This window comes from Alexandromys fortis, unplaced genomic scaffold (genome assembly GCF_014885135.2).
Source record: "Alexandromys fortis isolate MF-2015 unplaced genomic scaffold, M_Fortis_MF-2015_v1.1 scaffold_159, whole genome shotgun sequence".
Taxonomy (NCBI): domain Eukaryota; kingdom Metazoa; phylum Chordata; class Mammalia; order Rodentia; family Cricetidae; genus Alexandromys; species Alexandromys fortis.
Window position 1 is genome coordinate 3,157,689 of NW_026068031.1, and position 27,619 is coordinate 3,185,307.

Here is a 27,619-nt window from a genome sequence, read left to right on the forward strand (position 1 = left end):
TCTCCACTGGGGCTGAAGTCCAGGCTCTGACTGGTCAAAGATAGCCAGCTCCACTAGGATCAGGGTCCTTGGTCAACCAGTGGGCTAAACTCACAAGACTAGCATACAGCCCAGACCTTGAGTGGGGCAGATAGGCAGGCAAACAGCCCCCGAAGCACAAACATTGGCCTCCTCACTCATTCCCACCTTCCAAGTGAGGATGTCTTTCAGAACTGGTATTACGGTCACTGTGCACTCCAGCCCCTACTAAGAGGAGCAGGCCAAGGTTCTCTCACTGATGACAGCGATCCCTACAGCCTGCCTCTCTGCATCCTGCTTAAATCTCATGACCAGTAGATAAGACATTGAAGAGAAGAGGCAGGCTGAGCTGGGAGGTGGTGGCACATAGCTTTAATCCCAGCACTCGGGAGGCAGAGGCAGGCGGATCTTTGTGAGTTTGAGGCCAGCCTGGTCTATAAGAGCTAGTTCCAGGACAGGGTCCAAAACTACTGAGAAACCCTGTCTCGAAAAACAAAACAAAAACAACAACAAAAGACCTAGTATAGAACCTATGGGAATCCTCTCAGTAACTTTAAGTCACTTCTAGATTGATTACAATATTTTATGCAGTGTAAATTATGTGCAAATTAGCACTGTGTAGGTTTTAGGGACTATGACAAGAAAAAGTCCTGTGTGTTCAATAGAAACCCGACTATACAGCAAACGAGGTGTGAGGTGAACGGAACTCACGTGACTGCTATAGACACAGGATTACAGCGTGGGGGAGGCTATGAAAGCACATGATCACATAGCAAGCGCTTCATTTCGTGTGGGTTCAGCATCGGACTCCACGAGAGGCAAATTCAAGTTTTACTTCTCGGAACTTGGATGGTCCTTTAAACATTTTTTAAAATTTATTACATCTTTATTTATTTTTGCGTATGGGTATGTGTATACACGTGAGTGTGTGAGCATCACACTGGCAGTGTGGAAGTCACAGGACAAGCGTGAAGTCGGCTCTTCCACCGTGTGGGCTTCACCATGAAGGATTGAATACAAGTTGTCAGGCTTAGTGGCAGGTGCCTCTACCTCTTAAGCCATCTCACCAACCCTGTATTTCAAATATTTTTGACGACCTGAAATTGGTTGAGTCTGCAGTTACAGAATTGTAGCTATGGGGCACCATCTATAACATGTACCATGTAGTCCCTCTCATGTAATAACCAAAGCAACCCTGTAAGGCTGACACTACTACCCTTCGGGGCCAGACTTCACAAGGAAGGGGACCCAGGTAGAGAGAGATGAGCAAGCAGGGCAGGGACTGGCTCCTGACATGTGTTGAATGCTGAAGTCTGAGCTGAATACCACCGTTCGCGGTTTTGCAGAAACACACCGTACTGGGAAACCATCTGCACTCACATTTAGTGTGGAAGATGTAGTCACCGTGGCACTGTTGAGTCTGAAGCTGGGGACATCCCTGCTCCTCCCACCTTTGGGCTGTGCTCCAGGCCCCCCACAAAACCAGCTCACAGAGCTGACTGGTGACAGGTAAGAACACACGCCAGACCCAGACCCAGGCCCAGGAATGAGGCCTGGGGGGGGGGGGGAGACAGGTTGAGTAGGCAGATGCCGTACTTAGGTACAGGCACCTGATCATCCCTCCAGACCACAGAATAAGACCTCTAAGAGCAGTGTCAGTGACTTTTTGCTGACTGAATCCTCAGTGCCTGGCACGTAAGAGATATCCAGCTAAGCCTGGCATGGTCCCAGCTCTGGGGAAGCAGAGGTAGGTGAATCTCTGGGTTCAAGGCCAGCCTGGTCTATAGAGTGAGTTCCAGGACAGCCAGGGCTACACAGAGAAACCCTGTCTTGAACAAACAAACAGGCATCCAGCCCCATATCTGCTGAATGAACAAATAAATGAGTGAGTATGTGTTGAGTTTTAATCAATCATCCAAAAGGGAACAAGGAACTGGGGCTCTCATACCCTATGGTCAAGGGCATTTTCAGGCAGGCACTCAACTTTGGTCCAGGAGGGGCGGAGGAGGCCTAAGGCCCTCGGAGAAAGGAGGGAGACATTCTAGGTTCCTGGGGCCGATGCGTGGGTATATGTGACAAGGTGGAAGGGCCCATCACTGTCTGGATTCCTATATAATCTGTAAAAGTGAAATCCCCACAGAGACTGTCTGATTGAGCACAGACCCAGTTGCTGGGCGGAGGGGCTGAGTGGCTCCTTGAGGTACATATGGAAATATTGCCTGGCCTTGCTGAGGTGTGGGGATGGAGCGCTTCCCCCTAGCCCTCCACCTTGGCACCAGTACTCACCTGGTCTGGGTGGGCATGGAGTACATGAGGTCACCCCCCAGAAGGTCCCCACACTGCCACAGCAGTCCTCCTGAGAAGTCAGCTCCACCAGAGGGTTAGCACACTGGAAGAGAGACCATAGACACCTCCTGTGACAGCTGCCGTCGCGAGCCAAGGGTCCTAGCCTCAGCTCACAGAAAGCCAGTATTTTTTGAGTCCAAACTCTAGGTGGCCTTAGACAGCAGGTACCAGTGACAGCTCCTCTACAAGGGACTCCTGTGGCCCCCTTCTGTGGTGGCTCAGGGGGGAGACCCGGCCTCTCCACATTCAGCACCCTCCCCCGTTTAGACAGAGACTCCATAGCTTAGGCTGGCCTTGAATTCACTATGGAGCCCAGGATTGCCTTAAGCTTTTGATCCTTCTGCCTCTGACTCCTAAGTGCTGGGATTACAGGCCTGCACCACCAGGCCTGGTGTATGTGCTGCTAGGGATCAAACTGCGGGCCTTCCGCATATGAGACCAGCACTCTACCGACTGAACTGCATCCCCAACCCACTCAGGTACTTTTGTGCTGTGCCTTCACCCAATGGGAAATGGAACGAAGAAGAAAGGGAAAACTATAGGCTGGGGAGCCATAGCTGTCCTGGACACCTGAAGAGCTGAGATGGAAGCTTTGTCCTCACCTGTCCGTTCACGGTGCTCAGGTAACACCGGCCTAGAAGTCCCTGATGTCTGGACAGCACTGGGGGCGGTGGCCGAGGGGCCTCTCCAGCCTGAGCGGGTATGCTGTTGCTGGCCCAGTGGCTGTGGCTTGGGCTGGCAGGGGACCGATGAGAGGCTCTGGTCTCCACACTGTTCTCGCTCAGCACAGGATCCACCTCACCCCGGACCCGTGCCACCTGGTGGATCTGCACAGAGGCCTCGGGCGGGTGTTGAATATGCACCTTCACCAACGAGGGGTTCACAGAGGCTAGGCAGAAGGGCTGGGGGTCAGAGCCAAGACGCAGGCCACTACCTCATTTTTCTGACCTAGGTCGGGCAGTCACACTCCAGACTGTGTGAGTCTCCAAAAGCCCCCCCCCCTTTTTTTTTTTTTTTTTTTTGCCTGTCTTGTGGAACAGGAACAATGCCCCGCCCCAGACGGGAGGAAGTGGTAACTCCTCCGTGGAAGGCTCTGCAATGAAAGCTACACAGTTCTTTCTGATACCTCCTCTGTGGCTGTGTGCAGCCCTGAGTACCACTGGACCACAGACAAGTCACGGTCAGTGAATTCCTGGGGGTCATCCCAACACACAGCCTTCATAGGCACTCTGGGGTCAGAGCCCTTCCCAACTCCTAGAGAATCCTGTGTGTTTGTACCTTGAATTTGTCATGTATTAACCGAAGGCAGGGAAATGAAATACATGTAGAATTCTACCCCGACCCCTTCCCCCCTCTATTGCCCAGGCTGGTTATAAGCTGCGCTGTCTTCCCCAGCGCAGGGCACACACACGGAGGAACCGCGATGGGAGGCAGACGTGTAGGGGATGCCATGGAGACTGGTACCCACCCAGCATAGCGACGGTGGCAGCACACGCTCTACCTGCTGCGCCTCACAGGCTGGCTGCCCTCACACTGCTGGCACTCACCGAGCTGGTTGGAGAGGGGCAACATGAAGGTGGATTGCTTCAAGGGCCCTTCCAGCAGGGCTCTGTGGTGGGAGCCTCTCCCTGGACGCTCCCTGTCAGGCTGTGGGGCAGGCAGATGGCAGAACTTCCCCGTGGAGTTGGCTGGGCACCAGCACTCGTCCCGACCAATGCAGCGTCCTCCATTCAGGCAGGGGATCTGGCAGAAATCTGCAATGACAGTCTAGGTAACTGACAGCTGACCTCCAGCTGGTGACAAGTAAGCAGGGAGGTGGGGGCTTGGAGGGTGTAGAACCCCTTGAAATGTGGGGGCTTTCCTTGAAGCCCTGGAGTAAAAATAAACAACGAATAACTAGCCTTTTAGAGAAGCCTCCTCGTGTCTCTCCTGCCCGTTAAAGTAACCTAGAGCACAGGCAGGGGCTTGGTTCTTCCCTATCAAAGCAACTTGGACTCAGAGAGGTTGTGTGACTTGCCTGGAGTCACACAGCCAGGCTGGGACAGAGCTGGGATAACATTCACTCACTGCCGTGATAGATAACAACCAACAGAGCTACAGGACAAGAGGTTCCACACCAAGGAGTCCCCAAGAGGCAGCCCCACCCCCACCACCCCCACCACGCCTAGACCATCTGTGGGAAGGGGACTCACAGATACGGAAGCCAGACTTGGGGTCATGCCCATGGCCACCCTGGCTGTACAGGGTGGTGGTGTCGCCCTTCTCGCAGCTGTTGGCACAGCGCCCGCGGGCACAGGTCTGCTTGCAGATGGTGGGAGTGAAGACCACCTTGATCTTCTTGATTTTCTCGGTGAGGTTCAGCCCTGCAGAGAGAGGGCTTGGGTCCTGGATGGAGCCAGAGCATAACCCTGATCTCCAAGCCTGGTGCAAAAGGCCCTTCGTGTGAGAGAGCATCCTACAGCACCTGCTGAGACCCGGACAACAGGCCTGTAGTCACGGTAGGCCGAGGGTGCCAAGAAGTGCCCAGAGATGCCCCCCACCAAGCTCGTGCCGTGTGCACACTGATATGTACTGCGACGAGAGGAGCTGCTCAAAGCTGCAGGGCAGTTCCCACACGTCTACCGGATATTTCATTTCACGGTTGGACCAAGGTGGAGCGATATCCAGGCACCCTCATTACACAGTCAAAAAGTGCAGCCTCAAGCCTTGGGCACAAGGGCAGGGAGGGCAACATAGCTCCGACGGACAGAGAAGGGGTTCCCTAGAGGATATAGAGGCAGAGAAGGCCTGAGGCATGGCTAGAATCAGGTTTGGGAGATTCGGTTGCGAGCTTCATTAGCAGGGGGTGAGGATGCCAGCAAAACATCATGGAGGAAGTGAGGGCTGCAGACCATGGCGGTGTGTGTGTGGTGGGGGTTTCCTGGAAGAAGCAGCAGCTGGCTGCGCTGGTCCAGGACTGGCGTTTACAGAAAGGATAATGTGGAAATGCATGAGTCAGGGAATTGAGGCCCCCAGCCGGATGTGGAGGAAGCAAAGGCAGGCAGAGATGACAGAGCAGGAGACGGCAGACTGCCGTCAAAGTCCTAGGGTTCAGATGGATTAGTCTGACACTCTGGAACTTGGCACAAAGCAAGTGCACCAACGCTGTTTGTCGGTCGGCTGAAAGAACTCGGCTGAAAAAAGCGAAGGACAAAGTGACAGTGGTGTCCTTTGAGGGTGAGCAGCGGTGGGGGAAGAATGGGTCAGATTTAGATGCTCTGTTCTCCTAGGTCCAGACACAGGGCGACCTTACCCCAGGAGGGTGAGAGGCGGTTCACGTGGGATCCCGGTTGGATGCTATCTCTCAGCTCCAGTCCTGGTCCCGAAGGCAAGGCGTTGGAAGTCAGCTGGCCGTTGGCCCCGGTGGCTGGATAACGCCGGACAGTCCTGGACAGCCCTATGTGCTGCTGTAAGGGCCAGGTCTGGCTGAGGCCATTCAGGGTCCTGTGGAGATGACCATGGCCTGGGGGTTTGCATTCCAGGAGCAGCATGTCTCGGCCCTCCATCATCTGACCGCCCTCAGCCCAGCACTTACACGAGAAGAATGCTCTCCATTGAAGAATGCCTTCCCCCCACGCATACACGGCTGACTCTTGGATGTATAAGTGCCCAGATAAAAACCAAGGGTGGCCAGGCTTCTAAGGAGGAGGACCTACCCCTATTGGAATATTTAGAAAACCCAGCCTCTCTGGGCCTCGGGACCTTTGGCTACAACATGAAGCATCAGACTGTCCTGTGTGGCTCTGGCATTCTGGGAGTCTTTGGCCACTCAAGGGTCAACCCAGCACCAAAACCATGGTGTGTGCCAAAACCCTGCTATTTTTATCCACAGTGCAGAAGATAAATCCCAGGAATATGTGCATGCTAGGCAAGCACTCTATCACTGTTACATGTCTAGTCCTATTTAAAAAGTTTTTCTTTGAAGCTTGTCCAGGGCCAGCCTCAAGTTCACTGTCCTCTTGCCTCCCCAGTGCTGGGATGACAGGTGCCTCCCCACACCCGGCCCAGCCACTTCCCTTGATAACCCTCTATGTAAATTACCAATGGAATTGGTGAGCATCAAATACACATGCTTAGGTCATTCAGGGGCAGAGCCTAGGATAATCTCCCAATTAATTAATTAATTAATATAAAAACGATGGAACAACCATATTCAAAGAGAAAAAAGAATTCATCATCTTCCATCCTAACACAGTAGATACATTTGCCTATTTTTCCAACCTTTGCTCACATATATGATTTTATAAGATTATCGTCAGCTGTAGGTACAATATTTTTACTTACCATTATGCTCTATTTTATAAAATCACACATTTCCTCCTTATTTATCATTTTCCCTGGCCTGTGGTAGTTGACCTGAATCATAGCTTGAGAGACATACTCCTATGGCATTTTCAGATGGCTGGTTTCCCTGTGGAAAATCTCCCATGTGTGACATATTTTCTCCTGTTAAAATAGTCCTTTAGGGCCGGGAGATGGCTCCGTGGGCAAAGGCACCTGCCACCAAGCCTGCCCACCTAAGTTCGATTCCTGCAACACACGTGGTGGGAGAACAGACCGCTACAAGTTGTCCTCTGGTCGCCACGTGCACACCATGCCCCCACACAAGCAAATAAATAAATGTGTGCAGGTGCGTATGCACACGTGTGCGAATGTGTGCGGCGGTCGGAGTTTGACACTGGGCGGCTTCCTCAGTTACTTTACACCTCACTCTTCTGATAGGTTCTCTCACTGAGCCTAGCGCTCACCAGCCGGGCTAGCGTGGGTCCAGGGAGCCCAGTGTACCAGGCAGAGCAAACGCACACGTGTAGATGGTAATGATGATGATGAGCAGGACCGGGAGCTCCGTCTCCGCCTCCCTAGGGCTGGAACTGCAGGTGTGTGAGCCCATACCTGGCCTTGTTCCCGCGCGATGCTTGGGATTGAACTCAGCTTCTCTCTCTTGTGTTAGTAAGCCCTTCAGCCGCTGAACCATTTCCCCAGCCCTTGAAGTTTTTAATAACAACTTCTATTTAGCCATTGTAATTTGTGTGTTTGAAAAGCTTTGAATAATAAACATTTTGAGAACAGTTATGACATTAGGATTGACTCAGTTCCTCAGGCTACCAAGACTATCAAAGATTACAAACATCTTCAGCTTTAATATATTTTGGTGCCTTACATCAAAGCATGTAAGTGTCACAGTGTATACATGTATCAAACCTTACATAGAACCCCACTAATATACATAATTTTATGAGTCTTATGTATCAGCTAAGATTTAAAAGTGGGTTTAAAACTTAATAAAGCCCATAAGTGTACCACACAGAGCACACACTCGCTAGCATAGCCTATAACAGTAATTATTGTTGTCCTCATCGTCATTATTGAGAGTTTGTTGTGTAGCTCAGGCTAGCCTCATAATTATATTTTTCCTTTTGAGAACTGGGATTACAGGCATGCACTGCCTATTACTCCCAGCTTTATTGTTAAGTTTTGTAATACATTAATTGAATAAGCATAATAATGGCACTTCGATGTTGCTTTTCTCTCCTTTTAAAATTTTAATTAAAGAAATTATCTTGTGTCAGGTGGTGGTGGCACATGCCTTTAACCCCAGCACTCAGGAGGCAGAGGCAGGTGGATCTCTGTGAGCTCAAGGCCAGCCTGGTCTACAGAGTGAATCCCTACCTCAAAAACCAACAACAAAACATTGTTTTTGTGTGTTGTATAGGTGTGTGGCTCTGTATGGGCATATCCAGGTGAGTATAGTTGCCTGCTGAGACCAGAGCCATCATATCCCCTGGGGCTGAAGTTACAGGTGACTGGCAGCTGTGGTGCTGGGAACTGAACTTGTGCCCTCTGTAAGCACAGTCTGTGCTCTTAACAGCTGAGCCATTTCTCCAGCCCTCCCTTCTAAAAAAAAAAAAAAAAAAAAAAAAAACTTCTGATGTTGAAATGTTGCTCATGGATGTATTTGTTGCTTGTTCTTTGACAACCGTCTGAATTGTTTGTCTCATAAACTTGAGCAGCTCTTCTGCGTGTTTGTTATTGGACGGCCTCTATTGTAAATACTCTAGCATTTTGACAGTGGCATGAGCCACTGTATACACAACATCTGGACCATGGTGGGTGTGAGGCCATGTGAACAGGGAAGCTGAGAGGGGCTAAAGACTCACCCAACATGATATAATCACTAAACCAAGACACTGGGATTCCAGATGGGCCACCCTGACTCCAGAGCCTGTGTTCTGTGTCAGCCCAAACGCCAGTGGAAGCCAGCCTGGTCTTAGGGCTCTCTGCACCTGTCAGATCCTACCCCCTTTCTTCCTGCTGGATTCTGTGTCCTAACAAGATAGAGTCTGGGGTATCCTGTCAGGTATTTTGAACAACAACAACAAAATCAACCAGCATGGATGGATATGATGCTAACACACGCAGGAATGCATACTGATCATCACCACCATAACTTCATAAGGAAAAGACTTTCAGTTCTAAACATCAATATTTGCATAGGCTTAACTTTATGAAAATCTCACGACCAATACTTTATTTTCTTTATCATTTCACAGACAATGGAAAGTCTGCCACAGGCTGGTACCAGGGGTGCCCCTGGATCTGCCAAGAGAACCTTCTGACTGCTAATGCTGGAAATCTTTCAACAAGCTTAATGAGAAAAGTGTTCCCACATCAGATGGTTGGGACCTGCGGGCATATAACGAGGCCACTCAGTGAAATGTGCAGGGTGTCTTCAGACCCTGCTCCCCACACTAAGGCTCCAGTGATGTAAAAACGCTCAGCCTTTCTGCTTAGGAGACGGACAAATGAAAAACGACCCCGCCACAGCATGTTTTAATCTACCAGACTAGCCAAACTCCCAAAGTTTAATAACATGCGTGTTGTTGAGAAAGAAACAGACACTCTCAGCTGTTGCTGGCAGGACCTGAGCTGAGAGAGCTCTCAGAGAGCGGCCTGATGGTGCCGGCTCTTTTGGCACAGTGTGGGAAGACTTTGAGTCCTACGGTCCACCTCTGAGGCTGGGGTGCGGATGAACCTGCTTCGCGGGGCTGCTGCTTTCCTGCCCCTATGGAGGCTGCTGCTTCCCCTGAACTGTAAGGGTGGTGGCCAATCACTTAACTGTGATTTCCCAGTCCCGTTTTTGGCCAATGGGAACTACCTGAGAGGGTCTCCTCATTGTGAGTACACAGCTGATGACTGCGCCCAACGGGAGGCCACAGCCCCTTTCTCTCAAGGTAAAACAATTTTGAACACTCCATCCTCAAACAAAGCTTGATTTCCTGGGGACTTATGTCCCTGCTTGACTGTCTCTACTGTCCTACCCTGCTTCCCTCTCTCCTTGGACCACTTCTTCACTCTAAAGGACCAGTCCAAATACATGTGTTCATGTCTAGAATGATGCAAACATACGCTTTCCAGAGCAGCATTGTTTTGAACTAGCAATAAATATGTTTTTACGGAATAGAAGCAACTGAGTGGCCTCCAGTAGAGGAGCGGTTAAAGCAGAGATGGCCGCAGCATGGAGCCAGGTGTCTTAACAGCTCTTTCGTATCAGGAAGGAACACTCTCCAAGACATATTGAAATGTGGCAACAAAACAGCCCAAATCCAATCTCCCGGCTGTTTTGTACAGGCTGTGACCTAACAATGGTCTTTACATTTTTAAACAGCTGGAAAAACAGTTAAAAGACTGTTTCTTGACATGAGAAAGTGATATAAAATTCAAATGTAAGTTTCCATAAATAAAGCGTCCCTGGAGTGCGGCCATTCACTGTCTACGGCTGCTCTTGCTCCTCAGCAGCCCGACTGGGTAGCTGCAGAAGCCATATGTCACAGGAAGCTGAAAATATTTACCATATGGCCTTTTATGGAAAAAGTTTGCTGACTTCTGGTATAAGGGGCATGTAAAGTTGTAAAAAAAACCACTGAAAATATGGATGCATGTTGTGCATATACACAAAGTAATCTTAGAAGGAAACCTGGGAAATTAATAATAGTGGCTGCTTATGTGGGAGGAACAGGAAGTGGGAACTCAGGTCACCTGGTATGAAGGCTTTTTGTTTTGTTTTATTTTAATTTTTTTTTCTCCGTAGCTTTTGGTTCCTGTCCTGGAACTAGCTCTTGTAGACCAGGCTGGCCTCGAACTCACAGAGATCCGCCTGCCTCTGCCTCCCGAGTGCTGGGATTAAAGGCGTGCACCACCACCACCCAGCTAATTTATGTTATGTGCATTGGTGTGAGGGTGTCAAATCCTCTGGAACTAGAGTTACAGACAGTTGTGAGCTGCCGTATGGGTGCTGGGAATGAACGTGGGTTCTCTGGAAGAGGAGCCAGTGATCTTAACCCTTGAGCCATCCCTCCAGCCCCCTGATATGAAGGTTTATTGACCACTTTACTCTCTGTACCAGTGATATCCATCATACGCACCCTCTCATGTGGGCCTCTCTATAACCTGGTCCCCAGTGTATACACACAATCCCTACAAACAAACAAGACAACAAAACAAACCGAGATGTATGAAAGGTTCGCGACTGTGGAAGGTTGCAGAATTCATGATGCACAGAAGCCAGGTTACTAAACCAGGTTCACTTCATCCTGAATCCCCTCTCCTTTGCTGATTCTTTCCATTTTACACATGAGGACACTGAGGCTTTGAGAGACATAGAACAGGCTTGAATCCATATTTTGGGGGCCTATAACACCCCCCTTTAGGCATTCAGGAAGTACTTACAGGGCTGGAGAGATGGCTCAGTGGTCAAAAATGCATGCTGGCTCTCTTTCAGAGGACTTGAGCTCTGTCCTAACAGTCATACCAGGTGACTCATGACCACATGTAACTCCAGCTCCAGGGAATCCCACACAGTCTTCTGGTCTCCTCAGGCACCTGCAGATGTGTGTGTGTACGTGTGCGCGCGCTCATGCACAGAAATCAAGTAAATCTTTTTTGTGTGTTTGTTTGTGTTTTTTGAGACGGGGTTTCCTCTGTAGCTTTGGAGCCTGTCCTGGAAACTAACTCTTGTAGACCAAGCTGGCCTCAAACTCACTATGGAGATCTGCCTGCCTCTGCCTCCCAAGTACTGCAATTAAAGGCATGTGCCACCACCCGGCTTTTTTTAAACATTTATACCTGCCTATCATGGGTCCCAAGGATGACAAACACTTTCTTTCCTCTTGGATCCACTGGACACTGGGCCAAGTGACTGGCACTCAGCAAAGGTGAGGCGAGCCAAGATTAGTCTCAAGGCACTAATGGTAGTGGTAGAGAGGGGAGGGCTAGAGGCCAGATAGAAGGCTTTGGCTGTGGTCTGGGCTGTGAGTGACCAAGGATGGGACCAAGAAGAAGGTATGGCTTCTAGAGCTATTTCAGAAGTAGAGATGGAGAAAATCCCTAACAGAGGCTTGCACGTCGGCGTCTGGTTTGGGAACGTGCTCTGTTTTTTGGAAGCTGAGACTCACGTGTCCAGGCTGACCTTGAACTTGTTACGTTGCTAAGGATGATCTTGAACTTCTGACTCTCCAGTCTCCAGTTCTCAAATGCTGGGGTTGCAGGTTAAGAGCCCAGGTTGCAACCCAAGAGAAATGGGTAGCAGGGCTCTGCTTTTGTAGCATGGTGTGTGGTTAATGCCTCAAGTTGGCAGAAACCCAAGAGGCTAGTCAGTGCTGCAGCCACAGTGGGGTGGGGCGGGGGAGGGCGAGGAGGAGGGAGGGGAGCTGATCTCTCAGGGACCCCTGCTGAGCTCAGGCCCAACTCTGCAAACACCTCCTGACTGAAGGGGGAAAATCTGCTAATGAGCTACATGGCCTCAGTTTTAAGTTGCATTCCATAAATCCTCCAGCCTCCGGCGCCTGCTGCCACTTGTCCGCTAGTGCACGGTTGAACAAATGAACAAGCAATAAATTAATATCAACGGAAAAATGCGGCAACAGATCGTCACGCTTCACTCAGTAGTCCAGTTCACTCTTTCCATGGGCATGTGTGTGTGTGTGTGTGTGTGTGTGTGTGTGTGTGTGTGTGTGTGCCTAAAGCTGGGTGGGTTCGGGCTTTTTGTTTTTTTGGTGTGTGGGCTTTTTCTTTTTCATAGACACACAGGCGATCGTCTTAGCTTCTGCTGATAAAACTGTTTCTAGCTAATTACCATCATGGGATAAACTGCCCTGGTAGCTCGTGGTATTTCTTGAGACTCCCACATGCTCTGATACCTAAACATGTTGAGAAACGTAAGAATGAGGGGAGAATACAGAAAGGCCTTGGAGCGGGGCGGGCAGGGAACATGGCCTAGCTTAGAGGCAAATCAGAAGAGGCTACGCCACTGGTGATGCCAGAGGAGGGGTCAAGAGAAAGCGACAGAGAGGAGATGGTCAAAATATTCTGCTTCCCGACTGCAGGCACAGTTCCTTGTAGGTCAGCATCCCTAGATCCTCCCCACTGGCTCCTGCTTCCAGAGGATCTGGAACCTCAAAAGGCCCAAAGGGCAAGTCTGGCAGATTGTTATCCAGTCCCCCACTGGATGGCCAGGCAGTCCTCACACCTGCACCAGGATCAGATGGCCCCTTGCCATGCCTCCAGGGACTTATGATAGACACTCAGGGGCAGTTTTCTCAGTGGGCAGCTCTTAGGTGGGGGACCAACACCTGTTGCTGCATGGCAGCAGCTACACTGGCGCTGTCATTGCTATCGCCGATCCTGAAAGACTGAGAGCGCCTCCTCCAGATGTGTCTTCCTGGCTGCATGGTGTGCCCACCTCTGGACAACCCGACTCAGCCCAACTTGGCTGCCTGTGAGTCACACTCCCTGCTCTGAGGCTCTGGGCCCCCAGTTCTTTCCATGGTCAAACCCGGGTCTGAGAGGACGACAGGTCTGGGATGCCCCTGCCAAGACTCGGGTTAGAGGTGCACCAAGCGGGGCAGTCTTTCCTAGCCAGAACCACTCCTGCTTGGCTTCCTCGGCAGTCGGCGGAGAACACATTTCCAGAAAGGTCCATCAGTGCCAAAGGGAGGTAGCAGTTCTGTGTGTCCTGGGGAATGCTGGAAGAAGGGGACACCCAGCTCCTCACTGAGGCCACATCCCTACCACCAGGACAACCCCGAAGCAGGTGCTGCCTCGGTTTCAGAGGAGGCTCCAGAGATGCGGAAGATCCTTGTCCCTCTCCTCCGCTAGCTGCAGGGCATTTTTTTAAAGCCAGCAGTCTGTCCTGTAGACCAGGCCCTCAGCACGTAGATCACCTTTACTCTCTTCTGCTGCCTGGAAACCAGGCTTACCCCCGGGGTGCCTCAGCACAGAGGTAGCAAGAAAAGGTAGCTGGAGGGGGCTGTCCCAGTACCCAGGAAAAGCCCTTCACTTTCTACCCAGCATGCCCAGGTGACAAACTTTCCAGGCAATGGGCATTCCATTCTCCTCCGAGAGATTTCAGCCAGCCTCCTTCTGGGCCCAGTAGGACCATCCTGGAACTGAGCCAGGGACACTGACTCTCCAGAAGAGAAGGGACTGAGTCTTACCCTCTATATAGTACAGAGACTCAGAACATTACTGGGAACCCAGTTGTTGCCCCAAATATTGATTATATTGCACTTTAAACTTCTTCATGATTTCCCTAGCTCTCTCTCTGTTGGAGTCATGTACCCATCCCTGGAAAGGCCTTGTTTCCAAGACTGGGCCAGCGTCATCTGGAAGACTTCTCAGCTCATAGGGAATCTTGATTTCAAGAATTCGTAGTTCGACCTGGCTAAGGTGTGCTTTCGATGCCCTTGGAAGGTGTGCAGTCCCACTGGGCATTATGGGAAGGGCACCTTGCCCTCTGAGACAGGGAGGCAGCAGACCTAGTAAACCCATAGCCACAACTGAAGTTGCCTCACTACCGTGGACTAATCCTCTTGTCCACAGTGAAGATTTGTCACTCGAATTGGTTTAATAAAACACTGACTAGTAGCAAGGCTGGATGTATAGGTGTGACCAAACTAAGGGTGATGGGAAGGAGAAGGGCGGAGTCAGGAGTTTTCAGGTGGACGCAGAGGGAGAAGGAGAGGAATGTGCCATGTTAGTAAAGGTACTGTCACGTGGCAGAGCATAAATAAGGAATATGGGTTAACTTAAAATGTAAGAGCTAGTTAGTAATGAGCCTGAGCTATTGGCCAAGCATTTACAATTAATATAAGCCTCTGAGTGATTATTTGGTACTAAGTGGTCAGGACAAAAAAAGCTCTACCTCTGTTTACACCCTACTTCCTTCAGGAGGCTGCAGCACAGTACCAAGGTAGGATGACCAGAATACAGGCTAGACTTTAGCCCTGTTTATCCTGTTACATTTGGTGCAGTGACCAACACAAACATCCACACCCAGTGGCCCAGGAACTAGGTCCTGCATGTGAGCATGTCAGAAGAACCCAAGAGAAGAAAAGCAGGATGTTACAGGGGTCAGGAAAGTCATGGCCAAGTAAGTTATCCAACCCAAGCACTCCAGGCCTCCTAAGCAGGTGTGGTCCTGAGGCTGGAGTTTTCTAGAGATGTGGAATGTGAGCTGGAATAGGGAGTGGGAAGGGCAGAGAAAACACTGACCACAAATGGACAGATGCAGAATGTGCAGGTGGTGATGCCCAGTGGGGAACAAGGACTACCCAGTCAAGGGGAAACAGGATGGATCATGCAAATAGCTAACTAGAAGGCTGTCCTCTCCTAGAAAATAAACTGGCCTCCTTCTGGGCTCTGCCAGGCTGTGCTGAGCATTTCCCATTTGTTCATTTAATAATCATTAAAGTTAGGACACAGATCTTCCGCCTAGTTCACATACAGTATGAGAAGCTAGGCCAGTTGTCTAAGGTTGCACAGCCGATGAGAAACAGAGACAGGTAAACTCTGCCAGGTAATGTTGTGTGACTCTACTTTGCATCTGAGCTAAAGAAGGCCTGGTTTGGACCTCATCTTATAGAACTCAGCATCAAAGAGAAACCTTGAAGAGGTGTTGTGCCCCCCCACCGACTCCCACCCCTCACCCCCCAGAAACTAATAGGAAGATTGGTCCCTTAGCTGTCTCTATTGACCACACTCCGCAGAGATGCTCCCTCCCTTCTCTTTCCCACTGTCTGCTCTTCCAGATTGCTGGGAGCTCTTAGGAGAAAGGCATGAGGCCAAGCCATCCCAGCATTCCTTATTCTTGCAAAGAATGAAAGAGAGGAGAGAGAGAGAGAGAGAGAGAGAGAGAGAGAGAGAGAGAGAGAAAGAGAGAGAGAAGAGAGAAAGAAAAAAATAAAAGAAGGAAGGAAGGAAAGACGGGAGGAAAGAAGGCGGGAGGAAAGACAGGAGGATGTAGGGAAGGGCAGAAGGCAGACAGGCAAGTAGGCTGTGCCTGGACAAAACCCTGCCAGTGTCTGCTCAAAGCCCATCCCCTTTCAAACATCTCCTCCAACTGGCCTGAAAATTCACTTGGGACACATGGAACGCATGGCAGAGGGGTGAAGAGAGACTGAACCCTCACGCCAGGGCTTATTTAGTTTGGACTCTCCTTTGGGAGATGAGGCTGTGAAAGCTAATTACATAGCAACTCTCTCTTAAGATGGGTTGGTGTAGGGCAGACTCGTGGGAATGCTGAACTCAATGGCCAAAGGTCAAAGCTCTGTGAACTAGCAAGAGACTGTCTCAAAACACAAGGAGGATAGCTCCTAGATGCGGCACTCAAGGTTGCCCTCCGGCTTCCACAAACCCAAGCACATATGTATACACATACCCCTAGATACACACATACACAAAAATATAACAGGGGAAAGCCATAGGTGCCACTGAGTGAACCATGAACACTCTTGGTTTAATGAGAATAAAAAGGTCTTTGCTGAAGTTGCTAGGCTCTACAAGGCATCTATCCACAGGATTACAAAGAGGGAAAAAATATTAGCCCCACTTTTGCCATCACCTCTCAGACTGCAAAGGGCATAGCCATCTTTCTTCAAGGAAGGAGCCCTGGAAGGGCGCCGTCTCACTGGCGACTTGGGATCCAGATTCCGACAAGTAGCTCTGATGTAACCCAGCACACATGGGTGGACAAGCGAGGCCGTGGTCAGAGCTGGAGGCGCCAGGAGGAAAGCGCTGTGTGGGCAATCGGCTGGGAGCGCTAGAGGTTTTGATTTATAATCTTTGTTTTGCAAGACTCGGGGATTTTTCCCTTCAAGAAGCACTCAGCTTCCTTGAATTTTAGACCTTCCACAAATATTGTTTTAGGAGAAATGAGAAGAAAAGCCGCCCCCAAATGCCTGCCGCGGCTACTCACTTCCACCATGAATCAGAAGCCCAAAACCACAGCTCTGGGGCTCACAGGGGAACTAGGCGTTTTCACAGTTCGTTACCGGGAGGCATTTAGCAACTGTCAGTGTCATCTGCAGACAGACAGGTGGACACGCAGACACAGACATCCCTCTGGGTCTGGAAGGCAGGGAGTCCTGGGTTTGCATACCTCCCATTCTCTCCTTCTAACCCATTTCTAGAAAATTGCCTGGCTCAACTTAGGTCTCTCCTTCTCTCCCTTAGCCCCCCCCCCCATAAGGGAGTGTGTCTGTGTGTGTGTGTGTGTGTCTGTGTGTGTGTGCTGATCCCATGAATGCCACACACAGAGACGAGTATATATTTTAAAATCTCTTCTCTCTCTCTCTCTCTCTCTCTCTCTCTCTCTCTCTCTCTCTCTCTCTCTGTTATCCTAACACTACTGGACTTTGCCGAAGCAGTTTTCACCTGGGAAGCACTCATTGGCTTTTCTGGCAGTGCCCAGTGAGCTAACTGATGGCAGATTTACAGATTGAGTAACTGGAAAAACTACTGGGCCCATAAATCAGAAACTTCCTCCACATGCCTGGCAAGGGGTGAAACCTGATATAGCTGTGAAAGCCTTCAGCTCCAAAGGTTCTTGCAGCCTGGGAAACCTCCGCCGGGACTATGGGGGCACCAGCTCCCTGTCGCTCCTCGCCTAGGCCCTGTTCACTAGGGCTTTGCCCACCTTTTCTCTCCTCTTGAATCTTCGATCCTTAACCTCTTCCTTCCAAATGAAAATCCTAGAGGCCTAAGTCCACCAAGTACAAGCGTGTTTCGGGTTGACACAGGTTGTCCTCGGTGTCCTCACTGCAGAGCGACCGTGACAGAAAAGCCTACTCACAGGACACTGTGAGGATGCTTAGGACACTGAGGGTGCTCAGGACACTGTGAGGATGCTCAGGTGCTGGGAGGCCCTTCTACCTGCCTGGGGGGGCCCTGACATCCCTCTCAGGTCACACTAGGCCCCAGGAGGCTTCTTCACCCTGGATACTACCCCAGTGGGGAATTTCAGGAAGAGATCAGAGGGAGGAGGAAAATGAACAGAGGTCCCATCCTTAGCCTCTAGACAAGCAGCCTGGTCCTGCGGCTGTGCTGCTTTGGATCCTAGCAACTGCCTCTTGTCCCTTAAAAGGAGATTTGATGTTGCTACCAAGTTCCACAGGCAATCGTTTTCTCCTCCCCTGCCCGCACCCTGTTAAACAGACCTTTTATTAAATTGTGCCCCCAGAGTTTCTCTGCTTTCCTGCTGGAACTCAGATCCAACAAGAAACACTCCTCACCGTGGGGTACGGCACCCTGAACTGGGTGACTCAGCACTTTCTCCTAGGCCTGTCATCATTCAACCCATAGCTGGGTGCGGTCAAGCGTGCTGTGGGTGGTCAAGCATTAGCAGGAGCCCTCTACCCTGAGCCTCCCAGAAGTGAAAAAGGACCCGCCACATCCCACAGCTTGCGAGCAAAATCATATGAAACCGTGGTCTGTGGGACTTAGGAGCCACACTCTCAACCCCTGTGCCTTCTCGTCCCCAGTTTTGGGTTAGGAGGAACCCATAAAGCACCCCAGCTTCCTCATTAAGACTCCAGCGGAGGTTAGATTAAAACAACAACCATACTCCATTCGAAAGACTGACAGTCTAAGCTCTGCATTACCGCAGCCCTAAGGTTCAGCCTTCTCCTCACTCTGCACTAAAGGCAAATTGCCAATCTCACCGTAACCACCACACCACGGTTCAACTGAAATAATATCACCCTAACCCACAGCACCAGTTCCCCCAATCTCAACATGAACGATCCACCACCATAGCTGGAAATCTAGACCCACTATTAAAGAGCAAGGAACTCTAGGGACCCCCTCTACTCTGCTCCTAGGAGCTGCCTGCCCTGTCCCCATTTATACTTCAAGGACAATGATTAACAACATCCACTTCCTTACCTAACTCTAAGCTGGAGACTTTCATGCAGGCCTCTCAAGGAGGGTCAACAGTAGGGATGTGGGGAATCGTCACAGTGGCGGCGGCGGTAATCTGTGGCCGTCATCACTGACCTGCAGGTTGTGGGCCAGTAGGAGACCAGTAGCTTAACTCTCAGTGTTTGTATAGAGCTGGGGCCGGGCCTTGAAGAATCCTTGTAATAGTTTGCAACTAGACTGTGTGTGAGAGGCTTGATCCCCAGGGTGGTGATATTTGAAGTTGGTAGGATTTTTAGGGAGATGTGAGTGGGGTGAAGGACTAGCGGGAGGTCCTTCAGCCACCGATGAGGAGGGATATAGCATCAAGGGGGACTTGGGACCCCAGCATCTTCCTCGTTATCTCTTGCTTCCTAGCCATGAAATGAGTGTCTTGTTTTACCACACCCTCTCTCTGGCTTGGCCACCAGAGGTCTGAAGCAATGGGTCTGCTCAATCTTGGACTAGAACTTACAAAACTGAGTCAAAAACAAACACTCAGGTATTTTGTTACACGGATGGAATGCTAATGCAGTTCTGTTCTAAAACCAAAGCCATGGCAGCGGCCTGACAGTCCTTGGCTCCGAGAGGATTTTAGAAAGGAGAAATACTCAGATTTCATCAGAGTTTGGTGGGTCTCTTTGGACCAGATGGCCTCATTCAGACTTACAGGTGGGGGAAAGGAAGAGGGGATTTGGGGATTTGGGGACTGTCTGATCCCTGACAGTAGCAGATGGATTCTGAAAGACTCCTGGTCCCTGTTCTCCTGAACGAGATGAGGCTTGCCTCAGCAACCTAGACATGCCTGCTTTGAGCCAAGCATAGCAGGAGGAGATTCCCTGGCCCTGCCACATTTGAGAAGGCCTCCTCCCTCCTCGACACTGCTCCCTGAACCCCTATCCCTAGGGTCAAAGCTGGATTACACGCCCTGGGCTACATCTGGGCTTTACTGTGTAGTTCTGAATGGTCTGGAACTCTCTCTGTAGACCAAGCTGCCCCAGACTTCACAGAGACCCACCTGCCTCTACTTCCCGAGCGCAGTGATCAATGGTGTGCCCCACCTGATAAGATTTGTGTTTATATATACACAAATGCACCCCAGGGCCAGCCCTGTCTTGACCAGGGCCTGACTCTTTAAGTCTCAGATGTCTCTGTTGGTTGGGCAGATGCTAACATTACAAAGGCCCAAAGATCCTTCCACCTCTCAGTGAACATAGAGAGAAACTCAGTGGTCAAGCCTAGCTGGAGAAGACTACTTGAAGCAGCTTTGTGGGAAGTGGGAGACAACAGCCCCCCTCTCACCTCTCCTGGGAGGAAGCCAAGACTGAAATCACTCATCAGTTGCACTGGGCCACAGGCTGTGCGACTCTCTGGGTGAGAACAGTGTTTGCGACCACCCGGTCACTCTGGGCTCCATTGTTGGGCAGCAGTGGGGAGTCAAGGGACGCCCGTAAACCTCCAGGTGGCCTCTCCACACTGTACAACTGCCTCTGCTAACAGCAAGGAAGGGGACGGAGGAGGTAAAGGAAGTTCTCAGATGAGATTTAAGAGAGGAAAAAAGAGGGATGGGGTGGGGAGGGAGGGAGAGAGGGAAGGAGAGAGAGAGACCTTCTCCAGAGCAGTAAGTACTTGTGCCTGGTTTAGAACTTTCCCACTGATTTGTGTTCTCTCATGCAGGTAGTGACAATGTGTCATCATCATACCCCAAGTCAGCTAAAGCTACCCCTAGTGGATCTGTTGTCGTACCTCCCTGTGAGCTGAATCTGAACCCTTCCTTTCTTCCAGAACAAGTCTATACAAGCGCTCTCTCTCTCTCTCTCTCTCTCTCTCTCTCTCTCTCTCTCTCCTCTCTCTATATCTCTCTCACACACACACACGTTTTTCTGTCCTCAAGTCTTCGTGGCAAAAAGAACCTGCCCACTGATGGCTACCATACAAAAACACTAGAGTCAAATACCGTGCAAAGCACCCTACTCAGCTGGTGTCATTTCACCCTCCCCGTGATCCTATCAGATGGAGACTATTGGCTCTGAGAGATTAGGGTGTGTACCTAATGTGACACAGATGGTGAGTGCAAACCCTGAACAAGGGCCAAGGCTTATCTGAACCCCAGACCCACACACTAACCTGAAATATGGTCTACAGACCAGCGCCTTGGCTAACGTCCCTGGGACCACATCAGAGATGCTTGCTTACTCCAGACTGTGGAATCAAAAGCTGTATGTTGACAATTTCCCAGAAATCAGCTTCGAGGTTAGACCCTGGTCTAAAGCAGTTTCCCATGGTCCACTTGTCTCCTGGAACCAGCCCCATTTCCCAAAGCCATAGCTCAGTTGTTTCATAGGTGGGCAGGCCCTCTGCCCAGCTAGGGACGACAAGGTACCTTGGCCTCCATGGGCATCCTGCCTGCTGCTGTGACTTTCCAGGACCCCCTCTCTCATCTACCTTTAAATGTACATGGAAATGGTGTGCAGGCCCCAGCCTCTACCTAGTGCTCTTCTGAAAGGGCTTTGGCCATCACACTTCTTGCAGGGTTGCCCCTCCCAGACATCTCACCCTCCTTCCCACTCTTAGACTGTCCTCTGTGTCATGCCTCTCCTTTGTCTGGACAGGCATGGCCTGTCCAAACTGCTCTCAGGACAGAGGCCAGCAGCTGCTTGGGAAACCTGGCTCGGCTCACAGGAAATGTTTAGCACGACCAGGCATGCAGGCTTTGGCCTCACAAAGCAAAACACAGCTGGGTGGACAGCAGCCGACAGTGGGGCACTTAGACTTGCCCGGATTTCATGCTTGGACATCTCAGGGCAGAAAGAGATGGGACTGACCTGGAGGCTACAGTCCCTTAAGGACACCACGGTAGCCTCTGGCCTGAAAGCCCATGGAAGTTAAGCATGACCCTACTGTGGGCCAAAGACTTTTCTCAGACCTTAGGACAATATCCCTAGGATACAAAACACACACAACCTAGACGTCTCACCTTGCAGTCATTCTTCTACAAATGGGCTGAGCACCTGTACGTGTTAGATGTCAGGGACAGTGCGTTCATGGATAAGCAGGAACAACGGTAACGAATGGCCTATCTGGAGGAGTGTGAAAGCACTAGAGAGGGAAACATGGCCTCAAGCTGGCATCTGGCACGTGCCTTGACATAGGCCTGTTTGCTTGGGGCTCACTATATGTGTGTGTGTGTGCGTGTATATGTGTATGTGTGTATATATATGTATGTGTGTATATATATCACCTACTATGTTATATATCTATAACAATCAGGGCAAGGGCTAGGCCCTGCCCACCGGCTTATAGCTAACCCCAGGTCATCTGTGGGTTCACAACCTATAACAATCAGTGCAAGGGCCAGGCCCCGCCCACTAGCTCATAACCAATCCCAGGTCCTTTGTGTTGAACGCCGAGACCCTTGGTTCTGCGCCCTAACATTTGCAGGGAATGGCCATAGTTGACTATTGTGTTTTGATCTTGGAGCTCCCTAAGCCTCAACCTGAGCTCACCTACTCTTTCTCCCTGTTTCTGACGGCCCTTGGGAAGCACAGGTCTGGGCACTCAGACTCCCCACGCCTACTCTGCACCTTGCTACCTCAGAGTAGCCTGCCTGCGCCTCCTGCTCTCAGAGTTACTTCATAGCTCCCGCCTGCTCTTCCTCCTCTTCCTGCCACTCAGCAAAGCTCTCTCAACCTGGCTGCTAAGGATCTGACCTCAACATCCATCTTCCCTCCCCTTGGTTCTCTTGGCTCAGAGACAGCAAATCTATTTTCCCCTTGGTTCAGCAAGACAAGGTCGGTTGCAGCATTTCAGAAAGAACTCCCTAAGTGGATGCGAATGGAAAAACCAACCCCAAAAGTTCAAAGCAAACAGTATCCTAGAAAGGGACCGGTTTACAAAGTACAGATTTCTAGTCCTAAGCTAGAGAACAGTCTAGCCAGATGCGGAGGAGGGGAGAGGTCAAGTAGGGCAGGGATGCCGCCCATCAACTCCCCTCCTCCTTTTAGTCTACTCATTCCCCCACATGTACCTCCTCCTCCAAGGGGAGAAGTTTGGTGGAGTGAGCAGAACGGCGTCTCTTTATTTTAGATGAAGAAATATATCACCATAGAGATATCATTGTGCAGGGCGAGGAGATGGAGGAGATGGAGGAGGTGATGGGGTAAGGATAAAGCGGGGAGGGATTTGGAAAGAACACGTGCACTCAGTGCTGTCCAAGCACGCTAATTCAATCTCACAAACCCATGACATAATTGTTAGCATTGTTGCTTCCTTACTGATGAGCAACCCCGACCCCCACCCCCAGAAGGAGCTTACCTGGCTGATAGTGGTGGTGGTGCCAGCGGCTGTATTCTGGTCACAAGGCTTCCTCTGGCCTCGCTGCTCCTGTGAGGGCTGGGTGCCCCCTCCACTGAACGTCTTGGCACCGGCCTGGCATTCTGGGGGTCAAATTCCTCCTCAGGGATGACCTCTTCACAGCGTGTCCCACGGAAGCCAGAGCGGCAGACACAGAGCTGGGGCCTGCTGCAGGAGCCCCGGTTCTGACAGGGAGGCTGGCACACAGCTGAGGAGACAGGAAGAAAATGATGACAGAAGGGCCAGGTACCGTAAGGCCATGGGCCAGCCACCAATCTTACATTCTAGGGGTTTCTGCCCCCAGGGAAAGGACCTTGCTGGGCCCCTTGCGGACATGGGAAGCCTTTAGGAAGCTTCTGGAACCATTTCTAGCCCTGCTACCCACAGGTCTCCAAGATGAGTATGGCTTTGAGTTTTGGACAAGAGTTGTGAAGGGGGCTGTCACCACACCACCGCAAGAATGCCCTGAAGGGAAAAAGACCACCTGGTACCCTATTTATGCTTAGATAGCCAATTCTATTGGGCTACAGAAACACCTAATACAGACATTTTATTTCTTGTCTTATGGTAGCTTCAGAACTTAAAAATAAATATTGTTACTGAGTAGATTTTTTCTTTTTTATTATTATTTCTTTATAAATAATAGGAATCAAAATTTCCACTTCCTCCTCTCCTCCCACTTCCCCCTCCCCCTCCAGTTCTAAGAGAGGGCAGGGTACCCTGCCCTGTGGGAAATCCAAGGCCCTCCCCCCTCTATCCAGGCTTAGGAAGGTGAGCATCCAAATAGACTAGGATCCCAAAAAGCCAGTACTTGCAGTAGAGACAAATCCCAGTGCCCTGATCATTGGCTTCTCAGTCAGCCCCCATTGTCAGTCACATTCAGAGAGTCCGGTTTGATCACGTGCTCGTTCAGTATGATTCCAGCTGGATTTGGTGAGCTCCCATTAGTTCAGGCACACTGTCTCAGTGAGTGGATCAACAACCCCTCGTGGTCCTGACTTCCTTGGATATATTCTCCCTCCTTCTGCTCTTCAAGAGGACCTTGGGAGCTTGTTACTGAGTAGATTATCAATAAATATTGTGAATGAATGAATGAATGTCTTTATGGGAAAGGTCAGGCATTAGCCTAAGAGAAGTTGATTGCTGTTTGCTTGCCTCCTGGCTGTCACGTAGGAGCTATGTAACCTAGACTCACTGAGCCTGCTTTCTGGTGAAACACGAGGATGGGCTGAGGAGGCTGGAGAATCCAAGGGCCTCTAAGACACCACTCCCAATCTGTCTGTATCCTCTGCGAGCCCTGCCCTCAATCTGTGACTTAGTGACGTAGAAACCTGTTTTGGGCACTGGGATGAATCAGCCCAGTGAGTCCTAATCCAGCCTGGAAACAGGGTGGAGGCTAAAACTGGGTGTTGTCCTGTAAACTGGTTCTCAACCTGCGGGTCAAACAACCCTTTCACAGGCGTTACCTAAGACCACCCTGCATGTCAGATCTTTACATTATGACTCACAACAGCAGCAAAATTATAGTTATGAAGTAGCAAAGAAACCAATTTTATAGTTGGGGTGTCACCACAGCGTAAAGGCTTGCAGTGTTAGGAAGGTTGAGAGCCACTGTGCTAAGCCTTCACCATGAGCTCATAGTGGACATGACTTCTCTCTTTCCTGGCCTTTCCCTCCTTACAAATGCCAGAGACAAATCCAACGATCTGCAGCTACCCAGAATCCCCTGCAGAGGCTTACATTGGGATGGAAAGCCAGGACTCTCTCTCCCACGACCTCCCTGGAGAACAGGTGTGACTCCATGGTCCAGGTCATTCTGAGTATTCTCAAACAAGGTCTCCTCTGCCTGCCTTCATTCACTCAGGAAGCAGTTGCTGAGCTCTGCTGAGGGCTCCACCGTGAAGACTAAAGTCATCTTTCACGTGGGGTTTGCAATCCAGTGAGGGAGAAGCAGGAAGCTAAAGAAGAACAGCGTGACGGCGTCGGGCAGACAGAAGGGTGACACAGTGTTCCAGGCCATCCAGGAGAGGTCGTCCCACACGTCACCGAAGAGGGAGCAGTAGGGAGTGGACTGGAAAGATTTGAGCAGACTTCCAGAGGCAAGCACAAAGTCCTGGAGGCTAGGAAGAACGGAGCATGTTGGGGAAGGCACCAAGGACCCATGGAGGCCACTGGCTGGTGGGGAGAAGCCAGTAAGCAAGGTCATTAAAGGTCATGGAGGAAACAGAGACCTTGTTGCCTCAGTTATGGTAAGTACATTTTTGGAAACCATCAGATGTACCATGCACTACTCAGACCACATGCCTCAGGGGAGAGGTTCACAAGAAATCTCTCTGAAAGGAATTCCACATTCCAACAAAACAGACCAGTTTAGAGGGAACTCTGCAGTGGTAAGCTTTGGGTGTCATCTTGACTGGGTCTGGCCAATTATAAGGAGGTCCACTGCTACCAGCTACGTAAGTCTCCTCCCGGGTCGGAGGGAGATAAGCTACTGAGCACATTTGCGAGACATTTTCTTGCTCAAGTTATCTGAAGTGAGAAGACCTGAAATGCGGGTGGTATTGTCCAGTGGCAGCTAGCTCTAAGGAGGCCAAGGGGAAAAGCTTTGTCTTTTGCCTGCTTGCATTCCTGTTGTCTTACTTGTAGGTTCATCTACCCTGTTGTGTCTTGAGCTGCTGCTTCCATTCTTCAAGAGAATCAGAGCCCGGTGTGGACCATCACCACTGAATGGAGACCACTGAGGCACTCGGCCTTGTGGACCGAGTAGCTGCTGGGCTGTCTGTCTCTCCAGTGTGAAAGCAGCTCTTGTTAGCCTACCCAGACAGTATCATACAAGCTAATTTAACAAGTCCTTTTAATATATATTCATTCTATTGGTTCTGCTCTTCTAGAGAACCCTGGCTCATAGACTCTCCAAAATTCTAGCCCGTGCCATCTCCCCTTTGGGAACCTTATGTTTCTTTAACGTACAGGTACACACTAGCGTTGATGACCTCCTAACTCCCACCTTTAACAAGACTCTAAGTCAACCCACTCCAGCTGAGCTTGCTTTCTGGCTTCCTAACTTGGCCACTTGCCTAAGAGCTACTATTCCCTCAAAGTCACCTCCCCATCCCTGAGGATACATCTTCCAGCGGGTGCCTCTTCTTTTGAAGAAAAAGCAAAAGCGCTTCCTCGGCATGGCCCTGACTGAGCTCATCCAATGGATGGGTTTTGTGTTGTGTCTCAGTGTCCCCCTTAGGAGTGCAGTCATCTTCAGCTCCTAGCATACAATAGCAGAGCCATCTCCTTCACGCTGGCAGTTACTCGCCAGTGGGTGCTCACAATATACCTTGCATATAGAATCTCATTTAATCTTCTCTACAACCCTCTGCAGCGGGTATGATTACGGGTCCTATTTTACCCATAATGCCCATGAAAGTCAAGGGGGTTAAGAGACTTGCCTAGGGTCACCTAGCAGATAATGGAGCCAGCATTCGAATCTTTGACTAAATAGCCCATCCTTACTCTTGCCTGCCAACTCCCAGCACGACTTACGTGGATCTTTTTCTCCTACAACCTCTGAGCCCTGGCTTGGAGCTGATTATGAGACAAAAAGGATGTGTTGGCTTTAAATTATGCACCAAAGGGGCCATTGTAAGCCCAGTCCCAGGGAAGCTGCCCATCCCGGGTTGGCCCTGATACACAATGGAGGCTTTAGGCCCATTTGCCCTTCTAAAAAAGGCCACATGGTAAATTTCTAATTATGAGGGAAGATGTGTGCCAGCTCATTCATCTGTTTTGATGAATATTCTTAGGGCACTCACAGGGTCTAAGCTGTGATATAAAAAGTCTTGAGGACAATTATAGAGAAAGGACACACAGGTCCATGGGGCCACTGTTGGGTGGGCCAGAGCTCTAACTCAGGCTGGTTAGAGTGATAGTTAAGGAAAATGTTTGGGGATGTTATTTTCAGGTGTGTGACTTTTGTTCAACTCTGTGGAGCTGTGTTACTGTGCCTGTGTAAAGCATCTGACGGTCTAAGAAAGAGCTGAACGGCCAATAGCAAGGCAGGAGCAAGGATAGACGGGGCTGACAGGCATAAAGTATAAATAGAAGGCAAAACAAGGCTCAAAAGGCACAAAGAGAGAAAAAGAGGAGGAGGAGGACGTCACTGGCTAGCCACCCAGTCACCCAGCCACCCAGCCAGTCACGGAGTAAGAGTGAAAGTCAGATATACAGAAGTAAGACAAAAGGTAGATGGGATAATTTAAGAAAAGCTGGCAAAAAACAAGGCAAGCTAAGACTGGGCATTTATAATTAAGAATAAGCCTCCATGTGGGATTTATCTGGGAGCTGAGTGGTGTACCCCTCAAAAAGCCAAAAGAGTAAAAAGTCCCAGAACAGGAAAGTTTCCTGGAATAAGAGATGCTGACCAGCCATTCTAAAGACGAGAACATGGGAAAGTCTGCCAGCAGGGATATTCAAGGGCCAGGCTACCCAGTCCGTAGGTGGTAAGGGGAGGAGCAGGAAGACCGCTGAAGGAGTCTAACCATGAACTAGACCCAAAGGCCATGGTGTCTTCCTCGGTGCCCCCATGCCCCTCTCTAACCGGTCCCTGGTCCCCATTGAGCAGATAATCCCAGAGACTTGC

At 50.3% G+C, this 27,619-nt stretch overlaps 1 protein-coding gene across 6 annotated transcripts in view; it reads right to left on the minus strand.

Moving 5' to 3' along the window:
* Positions 1-27,619, minus strand: part of Ltbp2 (latent transforming growth factor beta binding protein 2) — an 87,050-nt gene that overhangs the window by 40,346 nt on the left and 19,085 nt on the right. For all 6 annotated transcript variants that reach the window (XM_050164627.1, XM_050164623.1, XM_050164624.1 and 3 more), the window contains exons 3-8: positions 22,948-23,194; positions 5,657-5,847; positions 4,557-4,727; positions 3,912-4,118; positions 2,967-3,253; positions 2,305-2,407 (exon numbers count right to left, since the gene is read on the minus strand). In XM_050164627.1, coding sequence (XP_050020584.1) covers positions 2,305-2,407; positions 2,967-3,253; positions 3,912-4,118; positions 4,557-4,727; positions 5,657-5,847; positions 22,948-23,194 — 1,206 coding nt within the window. The remainder of the gene's footprint in view (positions 1-2,304; positions 2,408-2,966; positions 3,254-3,911; positions 4,119-4,556; positions 4,728-5,656; positions 5,848-22,947; positions 23,195-27,619) is intronic.